This window comes from Otolemur garnettii, unplaced genomic scaffold (assembly GCF_000181295.1).
Source record: "Otolemur garnettii isolate 467f Iridium unplaced genomic scaffold, OtoGar3 scaffold00021, whole genome shotgun sequence".
Classification (NCBI taxonomy): domain Eukaryota; kingdom Metazoa; phylum Chordata; class Mammalia; order Primates; family Galagidae; genus Otolemur; species Otolemur garnettii.
Window position 1 is genome coordinate 19,230,474 of NW_003852416.1, and position 26,036 is coordinate 19,256,509.

The 26,036-nt window shown below is 37.2% G+C and overlaps 1 protein-coding gene across 2 annotated transcripts in view; it reads right to left on the reverse strand.

Annotated features, from left to right (window-relative positions):
- The window catches only part of BTRC (beta-transducin repeat containing E3 ubiquitin protein ligase), a 191,223-nt gene that overhangs the window by 83,905 nt on the left and 81,282 nt on the right, over nt 1-26,036 (reverse strand). For both annotated transcript variants that reach the window (XR_002772618.1, XM_012803680.2), the window contains exon 3: nt 11,271-11,348. Coding sequence is in view for 1 of the 2 variants with exons in the window: in XM_012803680.2 (XP_012659134.1) it covers nt 11,271-11,348 (78 nt within the window). In the remaining variant the exon portion in view is untranslated. The remainder of the gene's footprint in view (nt 1-11,270; nt 11,349-26,036) is intronic.

The following is a 26,036-nucleotide window of genomic DNA, read 5'->3' on the forward strand; positions in this document are numbered from 1 at the left end:
CAGCTTGAGGCTCTGTCTCAAAAAAAAAAAAAAAAAAAAAAGTCTTTAAAAAGAAAATTATAAACCATATCCCTCATGAACAGACACAAAAAAATCTTAGTAAAATCAATGAGTGGAATCATATTAACAGAATAAAGGAGATAAAGACCTATATGCTAAATCTCAGCTAAAAAAGAGCATCTGCCTACATTATTCACTTTTTTTTTAAAAGCCTCAGCAAGTGAGGAATAAAAGAAAACTTCATGAAGGACAGCTGTACAACTTTTTTGACTATCATACTTAACTATACAAGACTTAATACTGCCCCTCTGAAACTGGGAACAAGGTGAAGATGTACTTCTACCATAGCAATTCAACATTGTATTGGAGGTCATGGCCATTAAAGAAAAAAACAAAAGGCAGCTAAGTTGGAAAAGAAAACATAAATTGTCATTATTTACAAATGACAGGAAACAAGGTTAATAGTCAAAAATCAACTGGATTTCTCTATTCTAGCAATAAATAGAGAATGAAACAATATACAAGTGCATTGAAAACATTGACTATTGGGGAATAAACTTAATATGTCCAAGAAAATAATAACTAAAACACATTGCTTAGAAAAACTTAGGAAGACATAAATATGTGGAGTTTTATATATATATATCATGCTTATTGACTGGAAGTCTCTCTCTCTACATATATACACACACACACTTTTATATATATATAGTATATATCATACTTTTATATGTATGTGTGTATGTATATATATATTTTTTCCTTTTCCTTTTTTTTTTTTTGTTGGTGGAGAGAGTCTCACTCTGTTGCCTAGGCTAAAGTGCTGTGGCATCAATCTAGCTCACAGCAACCTCAAACTAGAGGGTTCAAGTGATCCTCCTGCCTCAGCCTCTTGACTAACTGGGACTACAGGTGCCTTCCACGATGCCAATCATTTATAATTTTTCTATTTTTAGTGGAGATGGGGTCTTGCTCTTTTTTAGGCTGGTCTCATAATCCTGGGCTCAAGCATTACTCACTCCCACTTGGGATTCCTAGCAGTCAAGGTTGCGGTCGTGAGCCACCACGCCCAGCCTTAAGACTCAATATTGTTTGTTTGTTTTTAAGGCAGACTCTCACTATGTTGCCCTGAGTAGAGTGCCATGGTGTCACAGCTCACAGCAACCTCAAACTCTCGGGGTTAAGTGATTCTCTAGCCTCAGCCTCCCAACTAGCTGGGACTACAGGCACCTGCCACAATGCCCATTTTAACAAAGGCTTTTTTTGTTGTTGTTGGAGTTGTTGTTGTTTAGGTGGCCCAGGGCGGGTTTGAACCCACCACCCTCACTGTACGTGGCTGATGCCATAACCACAGTGCTATGGGCACCAACCAAGACTTTATATTGTTAAGATGCTAATTCTACTTCTACTCAAATAGATACAGTCTCAATAAAATCCAGACCAAAACTTTTCAAACTTTTTGATAGAAATTGCTAGGTTGATTCTAACATTTAAATACAAATGCAAAGAATCTAGAATAGCCAAAACAAAATTAAAATAAAAATGAATCTGGAGGACTCATACTACGTGATTTCAAGACATTATAGAAAATTATGATCATCAAGACAGCATGATATTTGGTGCAAGGACAGACAACTATCATTTGTCTTGTCCTTCTGGGTTATTGGCACATTAAACTGGAGTGAGTCAGCACCCTAGCCACTATCACTCACTACTGTGTGTCCAGCAGCAACAGAGGAGGTTCACATGCACTACAGTATACTGTCAACTGGCTTTTGACAAATGAGCCTATACAATTCAATGAGGGGAAAGGAAAGATTTTTCAACAATGCTGCTAAAACAACTGTATAAATTTATGGTTAAAATAATGAACCTCAAACCCTACTTAAAAGCATACATAAAAATTAATTTGAGATAGATCATAGAGTATAATTAGCTCGGGGCATAGGCTCACACCTGTAAACCTAGCACTTTGGTAGGCCAAGGCAGGAGGATCATTTGAGCTCAGGAGTCCTGAGCTACAGTGAGCTACAATCATGACCCTGCACTCAAGCTTGTCTCTAAATTAAAAATAACAACAATAATAAAAAGACATACAAAGCAATTTTTAAAAATGGCTAAAAACTTATGACACTTTACAAAAGAAAATGTATGAAAATTTAATGAGCGATAAGCTAATGTTCACCAAAACCCTTTACATAAGAATATTCATAGTAACTTCATTTATAAAGATAACAGATAAGATATCCACCAAAAGGAGAACAGAAAACAAACAAGTATGGTTATTCAGTGGAATAAAACAACGTAAGAGAATAAAGTATTGCTATACACAACAACACAGATGACTCTCACAAACATGCTGCGTGAAAGGCCCCCAAAATGTATCATTCCTTACATAAAATTCTAGCAAAAGCAAAACTAACCAAAAAAAAAAAAAAACCCCACCAAAACTAACCTATGGTAACAGTAAGTTGATCAATGTTTGATTCAATGAGTAGGAAAGGGACCAAGAGATTTTTCTTGGATAATGAAAATGTTCTACAGATTTGTTTGGCTGGTGGTTACACAGGAGGAGAGAATAGATTTCTCAGAAATTCAGGCCAGGTATGGTGGCTCACACCTGTAATCCTAGCACTCTGGAAGGCCGAAGTGGGTGTATTGCTTGAGTTCAGGAGTTAGAGATCAGCCTGAGCTACAGCGAGACACCATCACTAAAAAAAATAAATAGCTGGGTGTAATGGGGTGTGCCTATAGTCTCAGGTACTCGGGAGACTGAGGCAAGAGAATTGCTCAAGCCCAAGATTTTGAGGTTGCTATGAGCTATGATTTCAGCACTTCTACCAAGGGCAACAAAGTAAGACTATCTCAAATTTAAAAAAAATTCATTGACTTATATAATTAATACCTGGATTATTCATTGTATGAAAATGTCCAATATAAATTAAAAAGTATATACAGTTAACATTTTAGGAGGGGAAGTATTATAAAGGTTTGTCTAGTGAATTAATAAAATATAATGTTACTTTTTTTTTTTTTTTTTGAGACAGAGCCTCAAGCTATCCCCCTGGGTAGAGTGCTGTGGCATCACAGCTCACAGCAACCTCCAACTTCTGGGCTCAAGCGAGTCTCCTGCCTCAGCCTCCCAAGTAGCTGGGACCACAGGCGCCCGCCACAACACCCGGCTATGTTTTGGATGCAGCCATCGTTGTTTGTTTGGCGGCCCGGGCTGGATTAGAACCTGCCACCTTAGGTGTATGTGGCTGGCGCCTTAGCCACTTGAGCCACAGGCGCCCAGCCAATGTTACTTTTCTAAGAAGAAGTTGGGAAAAAAGTTTCTCTTTCCCTTCTATGGATAAATATAACATATTTAAGGGGACATTAAATAGATTCAGAAAACCTGTGACAGGCTTTCTGTGAGGGAGTTTCTAGAGCAGGGCTATACAAAAGCTTTCATTTTCCAGACATGCCATCTGTAAAATGGGTATATGACCTTTAATCTCCCAAGGAAATAACACAGATTGGTAAACTAAAGCTTGTAACAGTTCTTTGATTACTCTGAAAGAAAAAGGCTAAAACATTCAATATTTTCTGTAAGAGACTCCTTCCACCTTGAAATCAAACTAGCAAATATAATAGCTGCAAGCAAGATGGGTCTGTCCCATGCAACATTTGAAAAGGTAGCTTCATTGCTAAACCAGAGGCAGAATTTTGTGTTGGAGTACTTTAATATGTTTTTATATTGCATATAAAGCACATAAGCATAAACCAGTAAGAAGCCTTGCTGAAAACTACCTTCTTTGTGAAAGCAGGCTGTAATTCTGAACAAGTTTTCAATTTTCACACTGCTGCTAGGGTAAAACATTTTAAAGAGTTTAATTTTTTACAATGGATTCAATGACATAGGATTATCTAACAAAGTAATGGCTAATCAATAGAAGGTTTAGTTGTCAGGTGAAACATATAACACACTAAAAGGGATTGATTGCCAGAGTTCCCCTTATTTACTAGAAGGTATATATTTAAAATGACACAAACTTGTTACCAGGCTGCATTCTTTTAACCTTGCAAAAAGCTGCTTAAGAAATCTGTTCAGCAGCCCTATAGCAGAACAAGATATAGTATAATGAAAAGAGCTAGTAACTGGAGGTTGGGGCTAGGGGGAGAGGGACCTTCTGATATATGGTAACACCAAATCATGTCCCAACCAAGAATATGGTATAGAAAAAGCAAACTAAAAGACAACATCTATGGAAGCTGGAAGTGGGCTTTAAAAATGCCACACAGATGCTACTAAAGCTCGTTCGATAGCTGCAAAGCTGTATCTGATTTCATTCCATGTTGTTCTTTGGGCAGACTTTTTTAGAACTCATGCAGCTAGGTACAATAGGCTTTTCCCCCTTTTTCTTATTTTTTAATGGTACATCCAGATTAAGCACTGAACACAAAATGAATTGGGCCCATATGGATTGTGACCAGCATAAAAACTGTTTCCTTTATAATTTATTCACAGTATCTCAACTCTCTATATGAAAATATACTTTTTATGGTCATTGCAACCCAGGAGTTCAATAATATTTTTTCTACAAAGTCAGTGATTACACAATTTATCAAAGAATGATTACATTGAAATAAAAATAAAACAAAGCACCAACCCCCTATATAGCCTTCCTTCCTCAAAGTAATTTTAAGAAAGCTAGTTATTAAATTGCTTCTTTTTGAAGAAGGGTTTTTGTAGCTAGGCACAAATTGCCAAACTGTGTTTTTGGTTTTTTTTAAAATGTTATTAGACTCTAAAGGATTCAGCAGAAGTGGGAAGTTATATAAACAAATCACTTCATCAGATTTGGAAAGATCACTTTTGTCTTACTTAAGAGACCAACATTAATTACCTTTAAGGTCTTTTACATGCACTATTTAAAATAAGTATAATTTATTTATTTATTTCAAATGAGGTGCTTCTTCCAAAGTATTAAATAATGTCTACAAATGCAAAAGCATTTTTATAAATAGGTAATTAAAACAGATGACTAAAATTAAGTCAAGCTGCAAAACATTACCCAGAATGCACTGTGCTTTTTTTTTTTTTTAATAAACATCTCAGGCAATTTTTTTCCATACAAAGCCCAAAGCACTTGGGGGGGGGGGAGTAGTAGGAAGTTTCATAGGGTTAAAAAAAAAAAAACCTCACACATATACAATGAAATAATGCCAAACTCCCAATGAACTTATTTACAAGATAGTCCCTTAAGCATAGTTTGTCATATTGCAATTACACCTTGCCTACTGCCAAGCCAAAGTGCTTACTACTGCCACTAGAGGGAGAAGTGTCTTAACACAAAGCAATAGCAGATAGGGAATGGGCTTTCTTGAGTAATTATCAGAACAAAGCTCCCTTGGCTGTGTGTACCTTCTAATTATTCAATACAATTAAAATGACTAACCCAAAACAAATAGGAAAAAAAATCTGCCTGACTGATATTAGGGATTTCATTAAACGTTTTCCCCTATCAATCAAATCAGAAAGAAGGGAATGCCGTTACAGACAAATATTACAGAGCTATTATAAGAAGTAAATTCTGTGTGGGTTTTTTGTTTGTTTTGTTTTGTTTTTTAAAGAAGAAAAGAAGTGACTCTCTTGAAAAAATAAATGTCTTGGTATTTACCCATCTGGATGCTGCCTCAAAACAAATTGTCCTCCAAAGAACAGAAATACAGTATGTTTTCTCTCAGTTCACTGGCTTATGAATGACTTTTTTGTTGTTGTTGTTGTTTTGTTAACATACACTATAATGTCATTTTCTGTTATCAGTGATGTACTTCCTCCTCCTACTCATTCAACTGAATAAAGAAGCTATGGCCATCAGACTTCCATGCTTATATTGGCTGTTTTAACTTTGAGTTCTTCACTGCTTCCTTTTTGTAGATATACTCCAAAAAGATGTTTAGAACAACATAGGAATTTGAGGGAAGGGGGCATTGTAGGCAAGGAAAAAAGCTACTCATTCCTTCTAAAAGGAATGTAGTTTCTTTTATACGGCCCAGTCATTAATAGAAAATGACAACGGAGTCATTTTCCTTTCAGCTGACAATTGTGACATTTTTCCAACAGCATGCAAGGTGTTGAAAACCTGGCAGCTGTTACCTCCCGGGATTTAGATACTTTTTTATCCTCCCTTGACAGTTTAACTCAGTGGGTCAGCACCTTTAAAGACTGCAAAGTATCCTTGAAGAGGATGGAAGCTTGAATTACTGCTCCCTCCCTAATCAATGTAAACCCTCACTGCAGGTGAAGTCTCCATCTATAGAGGTGCATGGGGGAGGAAAATGTAATGCCCTGAGCCAGATGGTTTTTATCTTGTTTTTAAAGAATAAAGGAACAAGCTAACAAGGGAGACAGCTACTTTGTTAGCTTCTTGGCCTCTCTCATGGCTTTGCATCCCCAGGGTTCCAGCTACACAAGAGAGAGAATACAGAAAAACGTAAATACTTAAAGAAATATAACTAGAGGGCTGGCATCATGCTGCTTTCAAAGAGTTGAGAGAGCTCTACTCAATGCTTTATTTATCACTGCCCATGTTCTCAGGATGGTTAAGTGGACACATACACAAAGGAAATGGGGGATGGGAGAAGGATTAGACAGCAGTCACAATTTACTCAATTACAGAGAAAGGCAGGGCTGACAGATCCTATTAGCACCAATGTGAAGCAAAGAAAAGTTGCATGTTGTAATGCTACACTTTTCAAAAAGTAATGAGTACTTTCATATATCCTCTCATTCCTTTGCCCTTGATTGTAGATATTAATAAAAACTAAGAAAACAATGGTTATGGTTTCTTTGGCTTTGCATTTAAGAAGTAAAAGTAAAAAGAAAATTGTAGCTACTTTGTACATTCTTTAAATAAGACTTCATACATAAGAGATGAGAAGATTATGCTACAACTAAGACAATAAACTTTCCTTACAAGGATACACTGCCTTGCTTTGCACTACAACTCCCCCACCTTCAGATGTTAGGGACGAAATGGAAAAGAAGGTATACACAAGGACTTGGTGACACAGGGAGTAGTTGTCTTTCAACTTTCTCCTTCAATAGTTCTTTTACCGATGATGTCTTCACCAAGTTTCGGAATTAATGCTGTGGTGGTCTTATAATACAAGCCAAGAAGGATTCTTTGTTTCTCTATTTTCTGAAAGTGTTTGTATAAAATTGGTATTCTTTCTTTCTTAAATTTGTATTGAATTCACCAATGAAACCATTTGGGCCTTCTAATAATTAATTAAATTTCTTGAATAGACATAGAGCTATTTAAATGATGTTTTTCACCTCATGTTAGTTTGATAATTTGTATTTTTTTAAGAATGTGTCCATCCATATCATCTAAGATGTCAAATTTTTGGCACAAAGTTGTTTATAATATTCCCCTATTATTCTTTCAATCTGTAAAAATTGCAGTGATAACTCTTTAGTTCTTCTAATATTTACAGTTCTCCAAATTAATATGTAGCAGTTGTGTCTATTAACAATGGTAAAACTCTAGTTTAAACTAATACATGTGAACAATACAGTTACTTTAAATCAACACTAAATTCAAAGAACATAACTGAACTTCTCTCTTTTTTGTTTGAGACAGAGTCTCACTTTGTTGCCCTTGGTACAGTCCATGGCACCACAGTTCACAGCAATCTCAAACTCTTGGGCTCAAGCAATCCTTTTGCCTCAGCCTTCCAAGTGGCTGAAATGACAGGCGCCCAACACAATGCCCGGCTACTTTTAGAGACAAGGTCTCACTCTGGCTCAGGCTGATCTCATGAGCTTTAGGCAATCCACTGTCTTGGCCTCCTAGAGTGCAAGGATTACAGACGTGAGCCACTGCGCCTGGCCTTGAACTTTTCATAATCAAGGATAAAAGAGTTACTGAAATACCATTAGAAATATCTGCAAAAGAATCTAAGGTTGCAAGTGATATGATATAAATCCTGCTTATATCAATACTAGGTATAAGGTGGCTTTGACACCTTATTGTCTATAAAACGTGACTATAGGAAAAACACAAACAGAACAGCACAGCAAATGGCACTTCATAATTGGCATAAGTAATAGATAAAAGAGGGTGTCTAAACAGCTTATATATTATGTTCTACCTTAAAAAAAAAGCAGCAGTGGGGTAATCAAGTTCAGGGCAGTCCTGGACAGCTGCCCTGTGATCCTATTCTATTGACCCCTGCTATTCATCACTCTTTCCTAAGATTGAGAGGGCAAGCTCCCAGGGAGTGACCACCACAATAGACAGACACAAGCCAACAGTAATCTGGTTTGAGCAAAAAACCAGATGGCACTGCAATAAATTTACAAATCTGCATTCATGGGACTGTTAAAACACCCAGAAGCTAAAAGACTCTAAGGGCCCCAGGAGGATCTCCTACTTCCCTGTTTCTAAAGGCCATTTCTCTTTCCAAGAACATTGAGTTCATGCTCTTCACAAAGAGAATGAAGATAAAACCCTTTACAAAAAAGGGAGGGGGGAAAAGCCTCCTGACCTAATTAATCTTCAGAGCTTAGATCTCAGTGCTGAATGACAGATATTAGAGAAATCATTTTGGAGCACTAAGAGGAAAAGGAGAAAAAAAAAAAGTTTAGTGGACAATGCAAAGAGAACCTGCTAAAACAGCAATGAAAACAACATTAAATCTCTTTCAAATACTGCACACAACAGATCTTGCAAGTAGAAAATGATTCAATAATGTATGCATTTATTTTTAAAATGAATCAGATTAGTCCCATGTGTGACCTGCTGGTCCATCTGTATATGCTGGACTTAATAGGCACGATTCTCTCTCTTACTTCAGTTTGAAGTATGAGAGAGATAAATTTAGTTTAATTTTCAACAGATCAGCCTATCCATTTTCCAAATGGACCATCTGGATCAGCCTATTAAAATTAATTTATAACTTTGCAGAGTGAAAATTCGTTTGTTAGCTTAAATAAAGTTGCCAAAACTTTTTGTTGTGTCATTGTTTTCTGAGGGTTGTTTCTGGATAGTGGGCAGAGTGTTTCAACTTCTAAATTTATCTTATTCAATATTGTTCTATTGATTTAGATTTAGAGGTAAGGTGTGAATCTCCAAACAGTTAAAACTGTAACTGTCTAAACATCAATTACCGATTCTTTTTTTTTAAATAATGCTTCCTTGAACAACTCAATTCTATTTGCTAACAATTATTTTTGTAAGAGAAAATATGCCCACTCATGAGTATAGTAATTAAAAATCAATGTGTCATGATTTTAAGCACTTTCCCTCTAAATTAACATTGTATGCAAACTTGAGTCAGAAGACAGAAGAAGAAACACTGAAATCCAAGTTTCAAATCACTGTCTAGACAAGTCATCTAATCTCTCCAAACCTCCATTTTCTTCATCTACAAATTGGAAAACACATAATGTTCAGCAAATTTACAGGGTTATTGTAAAGATTAAGTATTATCTGCATGGTGGGTGTTCCACAAATATTAGCTCGCTCATCCTGTTCCTAGAACATGACATAAATTCAAGTAAATTAAGAGCAATGCTTGAGGCAGCACTTGCCCATAGCTCAATGAGTAGGGTGCTGGCCACCTACACCCAGGCTGGAGGGTTTGAACCTGGTGCAGGCCACCTAAACAACAAGCCAACTGCAACAAAAAAATAGCCGGACGTTGTGGAGGGTGCCTATAGTCCCAGTTACTCAGGAGGCTGAGGCAAGAGAATTGTTTAAGCCCAAGAGTCTGAGGTTGCTGTGAGCTGTGATGCCTCAGCACTCTACCAAGGGCTACATAGTGAGACTCTGTCTCAAAAAAAAGGGCAGCACCTGTGGCTCAGTGGGTAGGGCACAAGCCCCATATACTGAGAGGGTGGTATGTTTGAACCTAGCCCTGGCCAAACTGTGAGCTGTGATGCCACTGTGAATACAGAATAAAAGAGTTTTATTCAAGGAAATAAATATATAATACAATATATTATATAATAAAATATTTTTCTTGAACAAAACTCTTTTATTTTGTATTCACATTTTAACATTGGATTCACTTGTGCAATCCTCCAGCCACAGCCTCCCAAGTAGCTGGGACTATAAATACAATGTCCCGCGAGTTTTTCAGTTTTTAGTAGAGATGGGGTATCACTCTTGCTCAGGCTGGTGTTGAACTCCTGAACTCAAATGATCCTCCTGCATTAGCCTCCCAGAGTGTTAGGATTACAGGCATGAGCCAGCATTACCTGGATGTTTCTGTGGCGATAAAGTGAGATTCTGTCTCAAAAAAAAAAAAAAAAAAAATCAATGCTTGCCATCAGCGCAGTAAATTATTTTTACTGCAATGGTGCCCATTTGGTCCAATTTTATATTAGAAATAAATAGGTGCAAGATGTTAGAAGTTTCTGTAGGCAATAAGAACAGATTTTCAGCCAGTATTTTTGGATATCTTAATTATTAAAAAGAAAAACCATCACACTGAACTTTCACAAGTAAAATGTATTACCTGAGGAGGGTGGGGCATAGCGGTGAGCAAAAAAATGTTTTAAAGATATCATCAATAACAGCCTTTATGTCTATAAAATGCAAACAAACTATTGCTCAGACTAAAAGGTAGTAGATTTCTTACAGGAAAACCTGTTTTGTTAATATTTTTTAAAAATGTACAAAGAATCTTAACAAGGAAATAAGGCTTAATGTCTACTATGTATACATAAGAAGCATTTAAAGTTATTTTCCTTGAACAAAACTCTTTTATTTTGTATTCACTACACTTAATCAACTGACTGTCCTGAACTTGTATGCCAGATGTTTCTTTTCATTTTGAGACAAGAGTCTAACAGTACCAGAGGTCAGCCTAACTCACAGCAACCTCAAATTCTTGGGCTTGTGCAATCCTCCGGCCACAGCCTCCCAAGTAGCTGGGACTACAAACACAATGCCCAGCGAGTTTTTTAGTTTTTAATAGAGATGGGGTCTCACTCTTGCTCAGGCTGGTGTTGAACTCCTGAATTGAAATGAGCCTCCCGCGTTAGCCTCCCAGAGTGTTAGGATTACAGGCGTGAGCCACTATGCCCCGCATTACCTGGATGTTTCTGAAATAATCAGGAAAACAATGTCACCTCATTGAAACTGATGGATATGGCCAAACCAACTTTAAAGTACCCTTAATTAAAGCTCCAGTGATTAAAGGATACCAAATCAAGGGTTTTCTATCTTTTGCTTTTTTGTTGGTAGCTTTTTAAGTAAGACTGAGTTTCATACCTGTCTAAGTGAATTCTTCTCTGGTATTATCTTCCTAGGGGGTTCTCCATTATTACAGTCGTCTCTCTCTGAGGAATTCTGTGAAAGAAAGTAAGCTTTAATTCAGTTCTCATTATCTTCAATCTTATTCTGTGGGAGTAAACTGAATTATATTTCTAATTCTGTAAGCTAGAGTGCCACATATATTTATGCATTTATTCATTTGAAGATTTATATACATACAGACAAACATATGTAAAGGAAAACATATGCCCATGTATATAAATAAATCATGTAAAGATCTGGGTCAAAAGTACTTCATGTACATTTAAGCACTGCCTAGGAGATCACATTCAGTACAAGTCTAGTTTATTACTTTTTGACACAGTTAACACTGGACACAAGAAAGCTTCATCTACACTTACTCGATAACAACACAAACCAGGATTATTACTTTCTCTTTCAAATAATTAGTTTCCAACTATAGTAAATGTTTGTTTGACAAAGATCTCCAAGTGTGGGTCCTAAAATTAGTTCTTTATCTTCTTCCTCTTCTCAGATTAGCACAAATGATTAGCACAAATGACAAGATTTAATCAGTGGTTTAAGATTGGAATCCATTCCTAGTCATTATCACCTTGAATAGCAGTCAGAAGACCTTAAAATATCAATGAGGTTTCTTTAATACTTGCTGGGGAAGCTACGATAATCCAATTGAAAATGAGTTTAGAGCAGCGGTTCTCAACCTGTGGGTCGCAACCCCTTTGTAACAATGAAAATATATCCTGCATGTCAGATATTTACATTACGATTCATAACAGTAGCAAAATTATAGTTATGAAGTAGTAACAAAAATAATTTTATGTTGGGGGTTACCACAATATGAAGAACTGTATTAAAGGGGCGTGGCATTAGGAAGTTTGAGAACCACTGGTTTAGAGGCTTGGTGCCCGTAGTTCACTGGTTGGGGCACTGGCCACACGCACCGGGACTGATGGGTTCAAACCTGGCCCCAGCATGCTAAACAATGATAGCAACAACAGAAAAATGGCTGGGCGTTGTGGCAAGTGCCTAGAGTCACGGCTACTTGGGAGGCTGAGGCAAGAGAATTACTTGAGCCCAAGAGTTTGAGGTTGCTGTGAGCTGTGACACCATAGCACTCTACTGAGGGTAACATAGTGAGACTCTATTAAAAAAAAAAAAAGGAAGAAAATGAATTGCTAAAATATCTACTAGTCAATAGATGTTAGTCACTGTCTAAAAGGCAAAATACAGACAATCCAAATTACATATTAGTTAGGTTCTATTTTCTATAACTACATTTATAACAGTAATATATTAAACTATTAATTTATTTATTCTAGAAGCAGGGTCTCACTCTGTCAGCCAGGCTAGAGTATAGTGGTATAATCATAGTTCACGGTAACCTTGAACTCCTAGGCTCATTCCCATGAGTCTCTCTCCAGTAGCTAGAAATACAGGTATGCACCAGCATACCTGGCTATAAATTTTTAATTTTTTTGGCAGAGATGGAGTCTTGGTATGTTGCCTAGGCTGGCCTCAAACTTCTGACCTCAAGCGATACTCCTGTCTCAGCCTCCCAAGGTGTGAGCCACTGCACCCAGACTATAAAATAAATAAATAAATATACATATATATCTATATATATTTTTTTTTTTTGAGAGAGAGAGAAAGTCTCAACCTGTCACCCTGTGTAGAGTGCAGTGCCATCACAGCTCATGGCAACCTCAAACTCTTGGGCTTAAGTGATTCTCTTGCCACAGCCTCTCAAGTAGCTGGGACTATAGGCACCCACCACAACGCCTGGCTATTTTGTTGTTGTTGCAGTTGTCATTGTTGTTTTAGCTGGCCTAGGCCAGGTTTGAACCCACCAGCCTTGGTGTATGTGGCCAGCACCCTAACCACTGTGCATGGGCGCCACCAAGACTATAAAATATTTTAAAACTTGCAATTGATACATTCATTAGTTATCACATCCTAACTGGGGAGTTACTTTATTTTTAGGTCCAGAAATTATTTCCAACATATGAGTTTATCTGATAATTTTCATATTCCCCTAATAATTATTACTGTGTTTTAAGCCTACATGTAAATTTCACGCTTTTGGTTTGTATTAGATATTATATTTTAGAAGATATCAAGGGATAAAAAATGTTCTGTGTCATTCTCAGGCCCTTTCACCTCTGTGGTTGACATCTGTGTGCTTTGTGTGTCACCTTTAGTTAGCTTGACAGGGAAGTACCCCAAAGTGTTCCCTTAGGGCAGAAATCTTTTTCATATTTTACATTTGTAATGATCACTTTATGGGAAAGGTCCCTAAAATTAAAACAGAAAAAGCATTCTATGTCACAAAGGGACAGAGATTTAAGAACTTCAGAGTTATAACATCTACCAAAAAATGGGGGAGGAATAAATTGAATTAATGACTACATAGCAGGACAAACAAGGAAACAGGGAATACATGCTATTGCAAGAGAATTGAAGCTGGGCATGGTGGCTCACACCTGTAATCCTAGCACTTTGGGAGGCTGAGGCAGAAGGATCGCCTCAGGAGGAACTCAGGAATTAAAAGCCACAGTAAGCTATGATCATACCACTCTACCCAAGTGTGGGCAGCAGAGTAAGACCTTGTCCCTTTAAAAGAAAGGAAGGCTGGGCACAGTGGCTGACACTTGTAATCCTAGCACTCTGGGAGGCCAAGGTGGGAGGACTGCTTGAGATCAAGAGTTTGAGACCAGCCTGAGCAAGAGCAAGACCCGGTCTCTAAAAATAGCTGGGCGTTGTGGCTGTCACCTATAGTCCCAGCTGCTGGGAAGGCTGAGGCAAGAGGATCACTTGAGTCTAAGAGCTTAAGGTTGCTGTGAGCTATGATGCCATAGAACTCTACCAAGGGCAACAAAGTGAGACTCTGTCTTTAAAAAAAAATGGGGGGCGGGGGGTAAAAGGGAGAGACTCAAATAAAAAAGGGGAAAAGTCAACATTAAAAACCCTAAAATCAAGATGTTTATTTAACATTGTTTTTTCTTAACGTATAGATGTTTTAAGCCAAAATTAAATTTTAATATTATATAATAAAAACTCATATTACAAATTTATAATTTGCAAGTAACTATTCCCCAGGTCATGATGTTCCACTCTCCTTTAAATAAAATACTATATCAGATTATCTAAACCTGTAAGGTCCTATTTAAAAATTAATTATGTTTATTGAAATCTCATTGTATAACATGGAAGCCTAATTACTTTTTGCTGAAAGTTTGCTGTACAGAAGACATTATACATCACATTTTTATTCTACAGGTGCTTAGGCTAAAACATGATTGCTGGTAAACTCCTCCATACTGAATTATAAAGTGAAGAATAGTTATCTTAACCTAATAGGATGAATAGAACTGCTTAGCCTATATCCAAGATTTTCTTCCTCCTGATTCTTCATTTTATCTGATTTTGGTGAGTGTCTATTGGGTGGGTTTTATGAAAATGTGTAAAGAGTGAAAACGAAAAAGCTAAAGGGTAAGTACTAGCACTACACAGAGCTCCTGAGGACTTCTTTTCTCTTTTCCACCCCATTAATGTGAAGAATATATAGGTGGTAATGTTAAGAATAAAGTACCTGGCTCAGGGCCTGTAGTTCAAGTGGCTAAAGTGCCGGCCACATACACCAGAGCTGGCAGGTTCAAATCTGGCCTGGGCCTGCCAAACAATGACAACTATAACCAAAAATAGCCAGGTGTTGGGCGGTGCCTGTGGCTCAGTGGCCTGCGGCCCCATATACGGAGAGTGGCAGGTTCAAACCCAGCCCCAGCCAAATTGCAACCAAAAAATAGCCGGGTGCCTGTAGTCCCAGCTACTTGGGAGGCTGAGGCAGGAGAATCGCTTGAGCCCAAGAGTTTGAGGTTGCTGTGAGCTATGACACTACAGTATTCTGCCAAGGGTGACAAAGTAAGACTTTGTCTCAAAAAAAAAAAGAAAGAAAGAAAAAAAATCACACCAAAAAAGTATTCAGATGACAAACTAAACTATCTCAAAATCAACACATCTCAATGTATAGCATTCTTTTACCACACTCACCCATTTCTAGATGAGATATTTCCTCTTAATTTTTCTTTGTATCTGGACTTAAACTCTCAGAGTCAGTCTTTACTCGTTCCTTTTTTTTTCTTTGAACATATCTAGCCAATTTCCAATCTGTAAAATTCTCATTTGAATCATCTATTTTAATACATCTGACCCCGCTTTTGCATTTCCACTGCCTCTACTCCAGTCCAGACCTTCCAACACCTCTTACCAGTGCTATGACTATTGAGACAGTCTTCTGACATCCTTGCCTCAATCTGTATTTGATATATCCTACTGTCAGAACTACAATTATAAAAAATGTAGCTGGGCATATGATGGCACACACCTGTAGTCCCAGCTACTCAGAAGGCTGAGGTAGGAGAATCAGTTTGAGTACAAGAGTCTATAGTGAGCTGTGATTACTATGATGACACTACTGCAATCTAACCTGAGGAACAGGGGGAGACGTCGTCTCAAAAACCAAAAAAACAAACAACAAAAAACTTGTATAGCTCTCTAGCAATAACAGGATAAGCCCAAACATCTTAGTATAAGATGAGACAGTCCAATGAATTTTCCATCAAAGAAAGTCTCTGCACCATTTACATGACATTACTTTTCATTCACCAGAATTTAAAAAAGCACTCTTTCATTTGTGGTTTTGCTAAGTCTGTTCCTTCAAATGTGTAACAGCCTTTTTCCCAGTCTCTTCAACTACAAAAAGTCCTCCTTCAAGAGTCAAGTAAGAAAATACTATCTCTCTGAAGATTATGTTTACACCCTCACCTTCAACTCCCAGTTTCATTTTCAATTTGGGATTTACTCTTTATATTCATCTCTTTACATTATACCTCTATATGAACATGCTTTCTGCCCCACCCTACACTGTAAGTTCCTTCAGGTTAAGGCCAGTTTCTTTCTCATCTTCATATTCTAGTGGCTCAGCACTTAGCTAGAGAACATACTTTTTACATGTTTGCTGGATTTAACATTATTGCTAGATTAATCTTTTTTAAATACCACTACTATCACAAGGGTCTTTTCCTAAAATACTTTTAGTGGTGTGACACTTTTAAAATAAAAATACTTTTATTTCTGTGACATCAAATAATATGAAGTACTAGGCCTGGACAATCCAGAATTTTCAGCAACATTGCACCAAGTCATTTCTCTCAACATATATTTTCTGCCCTAGTTAAACAAGTGTCTTGATAGTCTCACAAACATATAGTGTGATCTTAAAATTTTTATGCTGGGGCAGTGTGAGCGCCAGCCACATACACCCAGGCTGGTAGGTTCAAACCTGGCCCGGGCCAGCTAAACAACAATGACAACTGCAACAATAATAAAAAAAAAAAAAAAATAGCTGGGCGTTGTGGTGGGTGTCTGTAGTCCCAGCTACTTGGGAGGCTGAGGCAAGAGAATTAATTGGTTGAGCCTAAGAGTTTGAGGTTGCTGTGAACTGTGACGCCATTGTACTCTACTGAAAGGGACATACTGAGACTCTATCTCAAAAAAAAAAAAAAAAAAAAAAAATTAAAATTAAAATTTTACGCTGGAGAGATCCTTTAGTCTAATTCACTCAACAATTAGAAACACAAGAAGATTATTTAGTCTGTTCAAGCCCAATACATTCTTAAAATGAAGTTTAACTGTTATCTTCACTAAAAAACTATACAACATGAGATCAGCCTGAGCAAGAACGATACCCTATCTCTAAAAATAGCCAGGCATTGTGGCGGGCACCTATAGTCCCAGCTACTCAGGAGGCTAAGGCAAGAGGAGCATTTGAGCCTAAGAGTTTGAGGTTGCTGTGAGTTATGATGCCATAGCAATAACAAAGATGTCAAAGTGAGACTCTGTCTCAAAATAAACAACAAACAAACAAGCAAACAAAAAACCAAACCATTCAAACTACTCCATCTTACTCTACTGGGAATTCCTTAACATTTTTAACTTGATACACAGAAGCTATCACTTAATTAGATAAATTTTTGCATCATTACTCTCAACTAACCAATAAGATAGAAAGCTTTCTGGGAAAAGTCTTTGTCACTCCCTCTACCCACCAACACATTACATAATATACAGCTAAATGGTGCTCAATAAATAATTGAAATCCTATACCCCACACTGTCCAGCTAGCTCAAAAAATGGTTTTTACAGCAGAGACACTTAGGGAAAACCCAACTACAGTCCTACTGTGCCACTGCTTATAATGCCCAATTGATCATTTAGGGCAGGAATTAACAACCTCTGACCTGCTGTTTATTTTTGAAAATAAGGTTTTATTGGAATGCCACCATATTTGCCCATTTACCTTTAGTCCACTGCTACTTTCAGACAGGGCAGAGGTAAGAAGTCAACGCAGAGGTTTTAAGGCCCACAAAGCCTCAAATGTTTATCATCTGGCCCTTTGTAGAAAAAGTCTGCCAATACTTAACCAAAACATCACTAACTTTTTTTTGTTTGTTTGTTTGTTTTTGAGGCAGGGTCTCAAGCTGTTGCCCTGTGTAGAGTGCTGCAGTGTCATAGCTCACAGCAACCTCCAACTCAGGCTCAAGCGATCCTCTTGCCTCAGTTTTTCTATTTTTAGCAGATGTGGGGGTCTTGCTTTTTTTTACTCAGGCTGGTCTTGAACTCCTGAGTTCAAGCAACCCACCAGCCTCGGCCTCCCAGAGTGCTAGGATTATAGGCTTGAGCCACTGTACCCAGCCAGTATTACTAACTTTTAAGAATGATTTTGTTGGCTCAGTGCCTGTGGCTCAAGTGGCTAAGGTGCCAGCCAAATACACCTAAGGTGGCAGGTTTGAATCCAGTCCAGGTCCACAAAACAATAATGACGGCTGCAACCAAAAAAAAATAGCCAGGCATTGTGGCGGGCACCTGTGGTCCCAGCTACTTGGGAGGCAGAGGCAAGAGAATCACTTGAGCCCAGGATTTGGAGGTTGCTGTGAGCTGTGATGCCATAGCACTCTACCCAGGGGGACAGCTTGAGGCTCTGTCTCAAAAAAAAAAAAAAAAAAAAGAAAGAATGATTTTGTTGGCTTGGCTCCCGTTGCACAGTAGGGGGCCAAACTGCAACAAAAACAATAGCAGGGCGTTGTAGCGGGTACCTGTAGGCCCAGCTACTCCAGAGGCTGGAGCAAGAGAATTGCCTAAGCCCAAGAGTTGAGGTTGCTGTGAGCTGTGTGGCGCCCCGGCACTCTACTGAGGGCAATGAAGTAAGACTTTGTCTCTACAAAAAAAAAAAAAAAAAAAAAAAATTTACAGAGGTGGCCAAAACATAGAGAATATTTTGTAGAATTTTATGATAAATATTTTGTCAATAAAAGTATATTTAGCTACAGTTTCCCATTTTCCCTACGTATGGTGACTTTATGGGCAACTTCTGGGACAGCACGAATTTTTTTTTTGAGACAGAATCCTACCTTATCACCTTTGGTAGAGTTCCATGGTATTATAGCTCATGGCAACCTCAAACTCTTGGGCTTAAGCAATTCTCTTGCCCTCAGCCTCCCGAGTAGCTGGGACAACAGGCTCCCGCCAGAACACCCAGCTATTTTTGGTTGCAGTTGTCATTGTTGTCTAGCAGGCGCAGGCCGGGCTTGAACCCACCAGCCTTGGTGTTTGTGGCTGGTGCCCTACTTACTGAGCTACAGGTGCCAAGAGGACAGCATGAATATTATGTTTGTAACTGGTTACTAAAAATTGGTCTCAAGATTTTAAAATGTAGGTTGTCATTCTATGTGATGGTCAGCAGATGATTCCATTTTTATTTTTTATTTTGTTTTATTATTTATTTATTTTGAGACAGAGCCTCAAGCTGTCATCCTGGGTAGAGTGCTCTGGCATCACAGCTCACAGGAACCTCTAGCTCCTGGGCTAAAGCGATTCTCCTGCCTCCACCTCCCAGGTAGCTGGGACTACAGGCGCCCGCCATATTGCCCAGCTATTTTTTGTTGCAGCCATCATTGTTGTTTGGCAGGCCCAGGCTGGATTCGAACCCATCAGCTCAGGATTATGTGGCTGGCGCCTTAGCCGCTTAAGCCACAGGTGCCGAGCCTATGAGTCCATTTTTAAATGTATTCACAATCAGAGTTATAATTCACCACAATTTACTGAGTTTGCTAAAATGATATAATTATCCTGGTTACGGAGTCCTTTGAATTTTCCCAATGAGGACTACAGCATAAGTGCAAAATGTTAACTTGTAGTTTTGGAACTGGTTATTTTACTTACAACAGGCTCAAGTTCTGTTGTACCATCCAACCTTGAACAGGATGCTTACTCAAAGATTGCTATTAGTGGCTTGACTTTTCATCACTGTATAAATAAGTTTAGTTTTTCATCTAATTATATAATCAACTTTTAATAATTTATCAGGAGTTGTGTGTTCAAATGGATAACTAAAAACAATAAATATGCCACTTATAGGTCCTGGAGAATATTGTCCCAACTATGACTCTGCTGTGTGATATCATCAAAGATCTCTTTATGGCTCGGCGCCTGTGGCTCAATCGGCTAAGGCGCCAGCCACATACACCTAAGGTGGCGGGTTCGAATCCCCAGCCCGGGCCCGCCAAACAACGATGGCTGCAACCAAAAAATGGCTGGTGCTGTGGCGGGTGCCTGTAGTCCCAGCTACTAGGGAGGCTGAGGCAGGAGACTCACTTGAGCCCAGGAGTTGGAGGTTGCTGTGAGCTGTGAGGCCATGGCACTCTACCCAGGGAGATAGCTTGAGACTCTGTCTTAAAAAAAAAAAAAAAAAAAAAAAAATCTCTTTACTACCTAAATTGGGCACACACACACACAAGCAAAAACAAAATCATTCTTTTTTTTTTTTTTTTTTTTTTTCCTGAGACAGAGTCTCACTATGTTGCTCTGGGTAGAGTACTACAGCGTCATAGCTCACAGCAACCTCCAACTCTTAGACTTGAGCGATTCTCTCATCTCAGCCTCCCAAGTAGCTGGGACTACAGACACCCACCACAATGCCCGGCTATTTTTTTGTTGCAGTTGTTTAGCTGGCACAGGCCAGGTTTGAACCCTCCACCTGCAGTATATGGGGCCAGCACCCTGCCCACTGAGCCACAGGCACCGCCCATCCCTTTGTAAAATTTTGTAATGAATATTTTTTAAATAAAGGTACCTTTAGCTACAACGTCCGATTTCCTGTCTGTATGGTGACTTTATGAGTGACTTTTGGGACACCCTATTGAGAATTACTAACAAGTTAGTAGTTGGATTAATGATTTTTCTCTCATTAACTTATTAGATGACTTGGAGCTAATTATATCCCCCAAATATACATGATTTGCAATTTACAAAAATAGAAATAATTAGTCTTCTACAAGGTTAAAATGTAATTTAGCTACACAGATAAAATCATTCAAACTCTTTAATGAAAGGTAACATTTTTAAAAAACCACTGTGTATGTGTATGTTTAATTAATCTTCCTAGGGTACAAAGGGGAAAACTTAGGTCATTTAAGTTCAGAAGCTGACTGAAGAGTCCTACTCAAGGACCAGTTTTAGGAAGGACCTTGAGTGTCCTCAATAGCATAAGATAATATTCTTTGGCATGTTTTTATGCACATTGCTTCTCCAACAGGTTTATCATTTACCATACTCGATTAACAACAACCACATCAAAGCAACCATATACTACTAGACTTCAACAAATCCACCAGTTACAGCTTTTAAGAAGTGTTTTTTTCTAGTAATATACCAGGATTAAGAACTAGACAGAAGGAAAAACACTCTCTGGGACAACCAAACAGGACTTCTATCAGTACTGCCTTACTCCCTGTGACAAAAGTCAAAAAACTGCCAAGTAGGTTCCCCCCACCCACATTGTCCAATAGTAACCATAAAACACTACAGATGCAGAGTTCCTAAAAATGCAAAGGAATTGTGTACATTTGCAAAGAACAATTTTTTATGCTTTCAAATTCTTAATCCTGTTTGGAGCTGTCAGTGGGGGTTAATGGAAGCCTTGGATAGGAGAATTCCAATCTGGTTGGCAGATGGATAGGTTGGTTATAGCTGCATAACTATGTCTTGCCTGCAGGCACAATTCAGAACACTGTTAAAGCAATATAAAGTCTCTGTCAAGCTGAACCATTTGGATCAGTAGCAAGGAGAAATAATAATAAAAAAGAAGTTCATTTCTGGGCCTTCTGCATTTATGCTAGTATGCAGAAACTGATTAATTGTCATAGTGTGCTGGTCTTCTATACCTCAGATTTCTACTTCTAGGGTAGATTTTGCATGCTAATATAATCATTCTCCCTCTTGAGACATTAGCAAATAATCAAATGAAAAACAGGATCATAATTTACTGAGATTCAAGCAATTCTCTATGCAAATTTGACTTGTTATTGCTGCTGCCTCGTTAATCTGAATGCCTTTGACAAACTCCTTTGATTTATGAACTCGTGACAACTCCAATGTGTATATATTTTGCTAGATTGACATTATCATTAAGAGTGGGTGGACTGAGCTCACATGAATGGCTGATTTTATTCGCTGGTGTCTGCTGCTCAACAGCTGAGCATCTCCTCCTCACAAAGCCCCTGAGCGGCAGGCTCTTCCCATCTTCCCATCCATTCATCATCTCGATGTTAATTGGCCCAGGCTTTAAGCAAATTTTCAACACGATTTAAAGGCACGATGACACTGATTACTGACCCTCTGCCATACGGTGCCTATTGATTAACCTGACAGAGATGATGAGCTTGAGGGAAACTAGGTATGTGGGGACCTCAGGGGGAAAAATATATTGTCTATGCAGGCAAACACTTGTCATTACCTCACAAGCCAGAATCTGCACAGCACATATTCTAAAAACACACCACTGCTTTAACACCTACAGCTGACAGAGACAGTGCTTTCTGTATTCAGAGAAATTACAAATGTGTCATGTCAAAGCAGATGACACATTCAGTATTTAGAGGAATTCCCCAGATAGATGGCTGCCTTTCAATCAATTATGCTTGTGCTGGCTAACGTACTTAATTTAGGTTAAATTCAAAGAAAGTAACTAGATGGCCTGGTAGTCTTATAACAAAAACAAATAAAAATGGAAAAACTATACAGATTCTTGAAAATAGAGGATGGAAGGAAGAAAGGATTAAAATTATCTGTTATCATTCTATCTCTATTAAAAAAAGAAGTATTCTTAGGAAGAAAACATCAAAATGATTTTACAGATTTTGATTTCTGTTCTTTTAATACTGCTACCTGATTCCACAACCGTCAAAACTATTACCAGCACAGAAAGTACTGAAAAACTGAATATTTTAAAATAAAGAAATATTTTAAGTCTAGCAAACAGACCCCATAAATTCTTGCTTGCTCAATTTCAACAACTGTGGTGCCAACTGCAACTACTACTATACTTAGGAAAATTGTGCAGGATCTTTGAAGTTAAGCTTCATAAAAACTATTTTGCTATCAGAGAAAGAAAATGAAAGTTCATAATAGTTTCTGAGCATATACATTAGTAACAAACCAAAATTTGCATTAAAATATTGCTAGGTCTGCAATTTATACAAGCAATATTGTGCAGCAAATTATCAGGGATTCTTTTAAAAAGCAACCATTTTTAGATATGGACAGTTATTATTTAAAACAAAGCCAACAAAATATCTTCCCTCTGGCCACACGTATCACCTTGTTTACTTACGAGTCCTGTGGGAATAGCCGATATACAATTTCATACACGGAGATTTTAGAGCAGCACTAACACTTATTTCAAAGCTAAAATAATAGAAAACTGAACAACCGCCCAGCTACAGTCTCTACTACAGTGACATTGACTGTTTATGTAAGAGAGCAAATGTTTTTCAAGTCAAACAGCATTGGTGCCTGTTATACTGGAACCTGGAGCCTACTCCCTAAAAGTCTGCCTCCTGCTCTTTTTAGATAAAGAAGCTCAACTAAGCACTGAGATACTCTGATAAGGGCAGAAGAGATGAAATTCACCAGGGAATGACAAGGCAGCAAGTGGTATCACTTTTTTGTTGACTTTTCAGTCACAGAAAATATCACAACATTTTAATATTTCACCATTAAAATCTAGCTATAAAAGAAAGAAATTTGCAGCAATAAATAATGAAAACCAAAAAAAGCTAGAATTGTTATCTCTGTTTTGTGAATAGGAGAGCTATCACACAGCTGTCTGAACACATTCAGCTTTGTGACTTCTTAATCAAAGGTTTGAACATTAACTTAGCAATGACTATGAGTATATAAAAAGTTTGTAATTATGTTAATATGCTCTACATCAGAAGTAACAGTCCATTTAACTAAAGGTTTTTCAGCTCTAAAGCCTTGAATTAAAACAGACAAACAAAAACAAACCTCATACCTTACCCTTTCAAGTAGATACTTTTACATTTTAATCTGCTTTCATATCAATATAATCAGAAAGCCACATTTATTTATAACAATATGGCTTAACATTTAAAAATATCCAAGACAGTCTTGCAAAGCAGGCATCTGTATACTACTGCAGGTTGTTTTGCATCTATATGATCTTTTTTTTCAGTTTTTGGTCGGGGCAGGGTTTGAACCCGCCACCTCTGGCATATGGGGCCAGCGCCCTACTCCTTTGAGCCACAGGCACCGTCCCCAGAACCTTAAAAAATCTTTTTTCCTCTTCAATATATTACCTCACATGTGTTTAGAAAAGATTCTTACATGTTACAATTTTCTTAGCTGCAATATTTACACAACATTTAAATCCAGAGCTCTTCTGCATACAATTTTGTGTAAATTAAGAGGCACACAACATTGGCTTTTACTAATGAGAGTAACTATTTATCTTTGCAACTCAAAAACCTTGACATTATATAGATTTTTTTTTTATTTCTCAAAATAGAGTTAACTACAAAACATTTAGGATGTATGCCAACATCCTTTCTGACAAATTATGTTTATCATCCTTGTTTCTGATTTTTTCCCGATTTTCATCACGTTGGATCCTTTCCTTACTTTAGTGTTACCATTTTATTACAATTTAACAACATCGTAAAAGAAATTTAAGGTTCCTTCAAACTCGACAAACTATAAATAAAACTATCCGAAGTAAATAAGTACATTTCTGAAAACCAGATTAGGCTGGATTAAGAAGTGTGTTTAGATGTTTATTTCTATTATGAATTGGCCCTTATTTAATCATTCTTTCTCCCTATTATTAAGAAATTATTATTCCATAGGCTTATTAATATCCTGTGATTTTTCCCATTAATTATACAAAGTCTTAATGTTCATACAGGTCTTTAAATTTGCAAATACCAACCATTCCTCTCACTTATTTCTATACATTTTAGGTTCCCAAGGCTGTAAAGCATGACCCAGAATAGGAATTGAAGGCTATGCCTTAAAGAACTGCAACACATTAAAAAAACAAAGAAACCAAAAAACCCATCATACTTTAAATCCCTTCTTTTATTCTTAAAATGCTAAGTAGACTATTAGCTATCTTCCTTATTTGCTGCTCCTTATTTGGATACTTAAGTTTAATTTATAACTTTGCTTTTACTATAAATCCTGCCTTCTCATTTTCTGCTCATCTCTAATAGAGAAATAAAAAAAACTAGAATGAGGGCAAATACAAACAGTTAATACAACTCAAATTGACTGCATTCTCATAGGCCTCTAAGTAGTCAGACACCAAGGTAGTATTGGCCTAAAGGACTTAAAATTTAAATGAGGAGGCTTCTATTTCTGAAGGGCCATAAGTTATAAATACCAATTCATGTCTTCAATTATCATTTGTTAATATCATCAAACAACAAAATGAAAAGAAAACCAAAAGAGATTAACCTGGAGTTTAATCAGGAAAAGTTTAATAAATTTATTTAGGAAGATGGCTAATTTTACTGCCCCAGAGATAAATAAACTTGTTGTGTTTTTTGCTGTAGTTTAAAATAATGCCCTATGATATCTAAGTAACAGGTTTTTTTAAAAAGAATTTTTTCTCCAAAAGAAGAAATTGCTTTTTCTATAGTGATGCAAAGAGTTTTTACTCAAAGATTATGTCCGATATGTCCTTCTAACAAAATTACTTATCTTAAACCTGCGGTCTTAAATTGCTGATATGCTAGAAAGTAGCTGTATACCTTTAATATTCCATTTTGCTAAAGAGAATTTTTGTTTGTGCACATCTAACAAATCCTACAATTAATTTGATTATGCTGTCATTTCTTTCCATACCATAACTACCTTTAATCTAAATAATAACAAAAAAACTCTATTATTTTCTTTTCTCAGTATTACTCCATAAACCACTAAATAATTTTAAAAGTTGTATTATCAGTTAGCAGGGATAGAAAGTTTTATTTGGAAATATTAATGATATTAGTTTAAGGAAAAAATAAGTGAGAAACCCAAATGTACCCAAATTGTTCTTTGAGCAGCACTTTAATTTTAAAGTGGGGTTTTGACTTAATTTAATAATCATTTTGGCATGAAATTCAAATTGAGCTAATTTTAATCAATGATCTTTTAGCATCTGTTATTAGCTATCATCAATAGCATTTTGTTATAATATAGAATGAAAAAACTGCTTCATTGTATCAAATCTTAACTTTAATACCACAGTAGTTGCTTTTGCAGTACAGAACCTGTGAATACCATAATAGCCTACTTTGGTATTAGAGTATGTCCTGCCAAAATCTCCTCTTGTGGAAACCAATG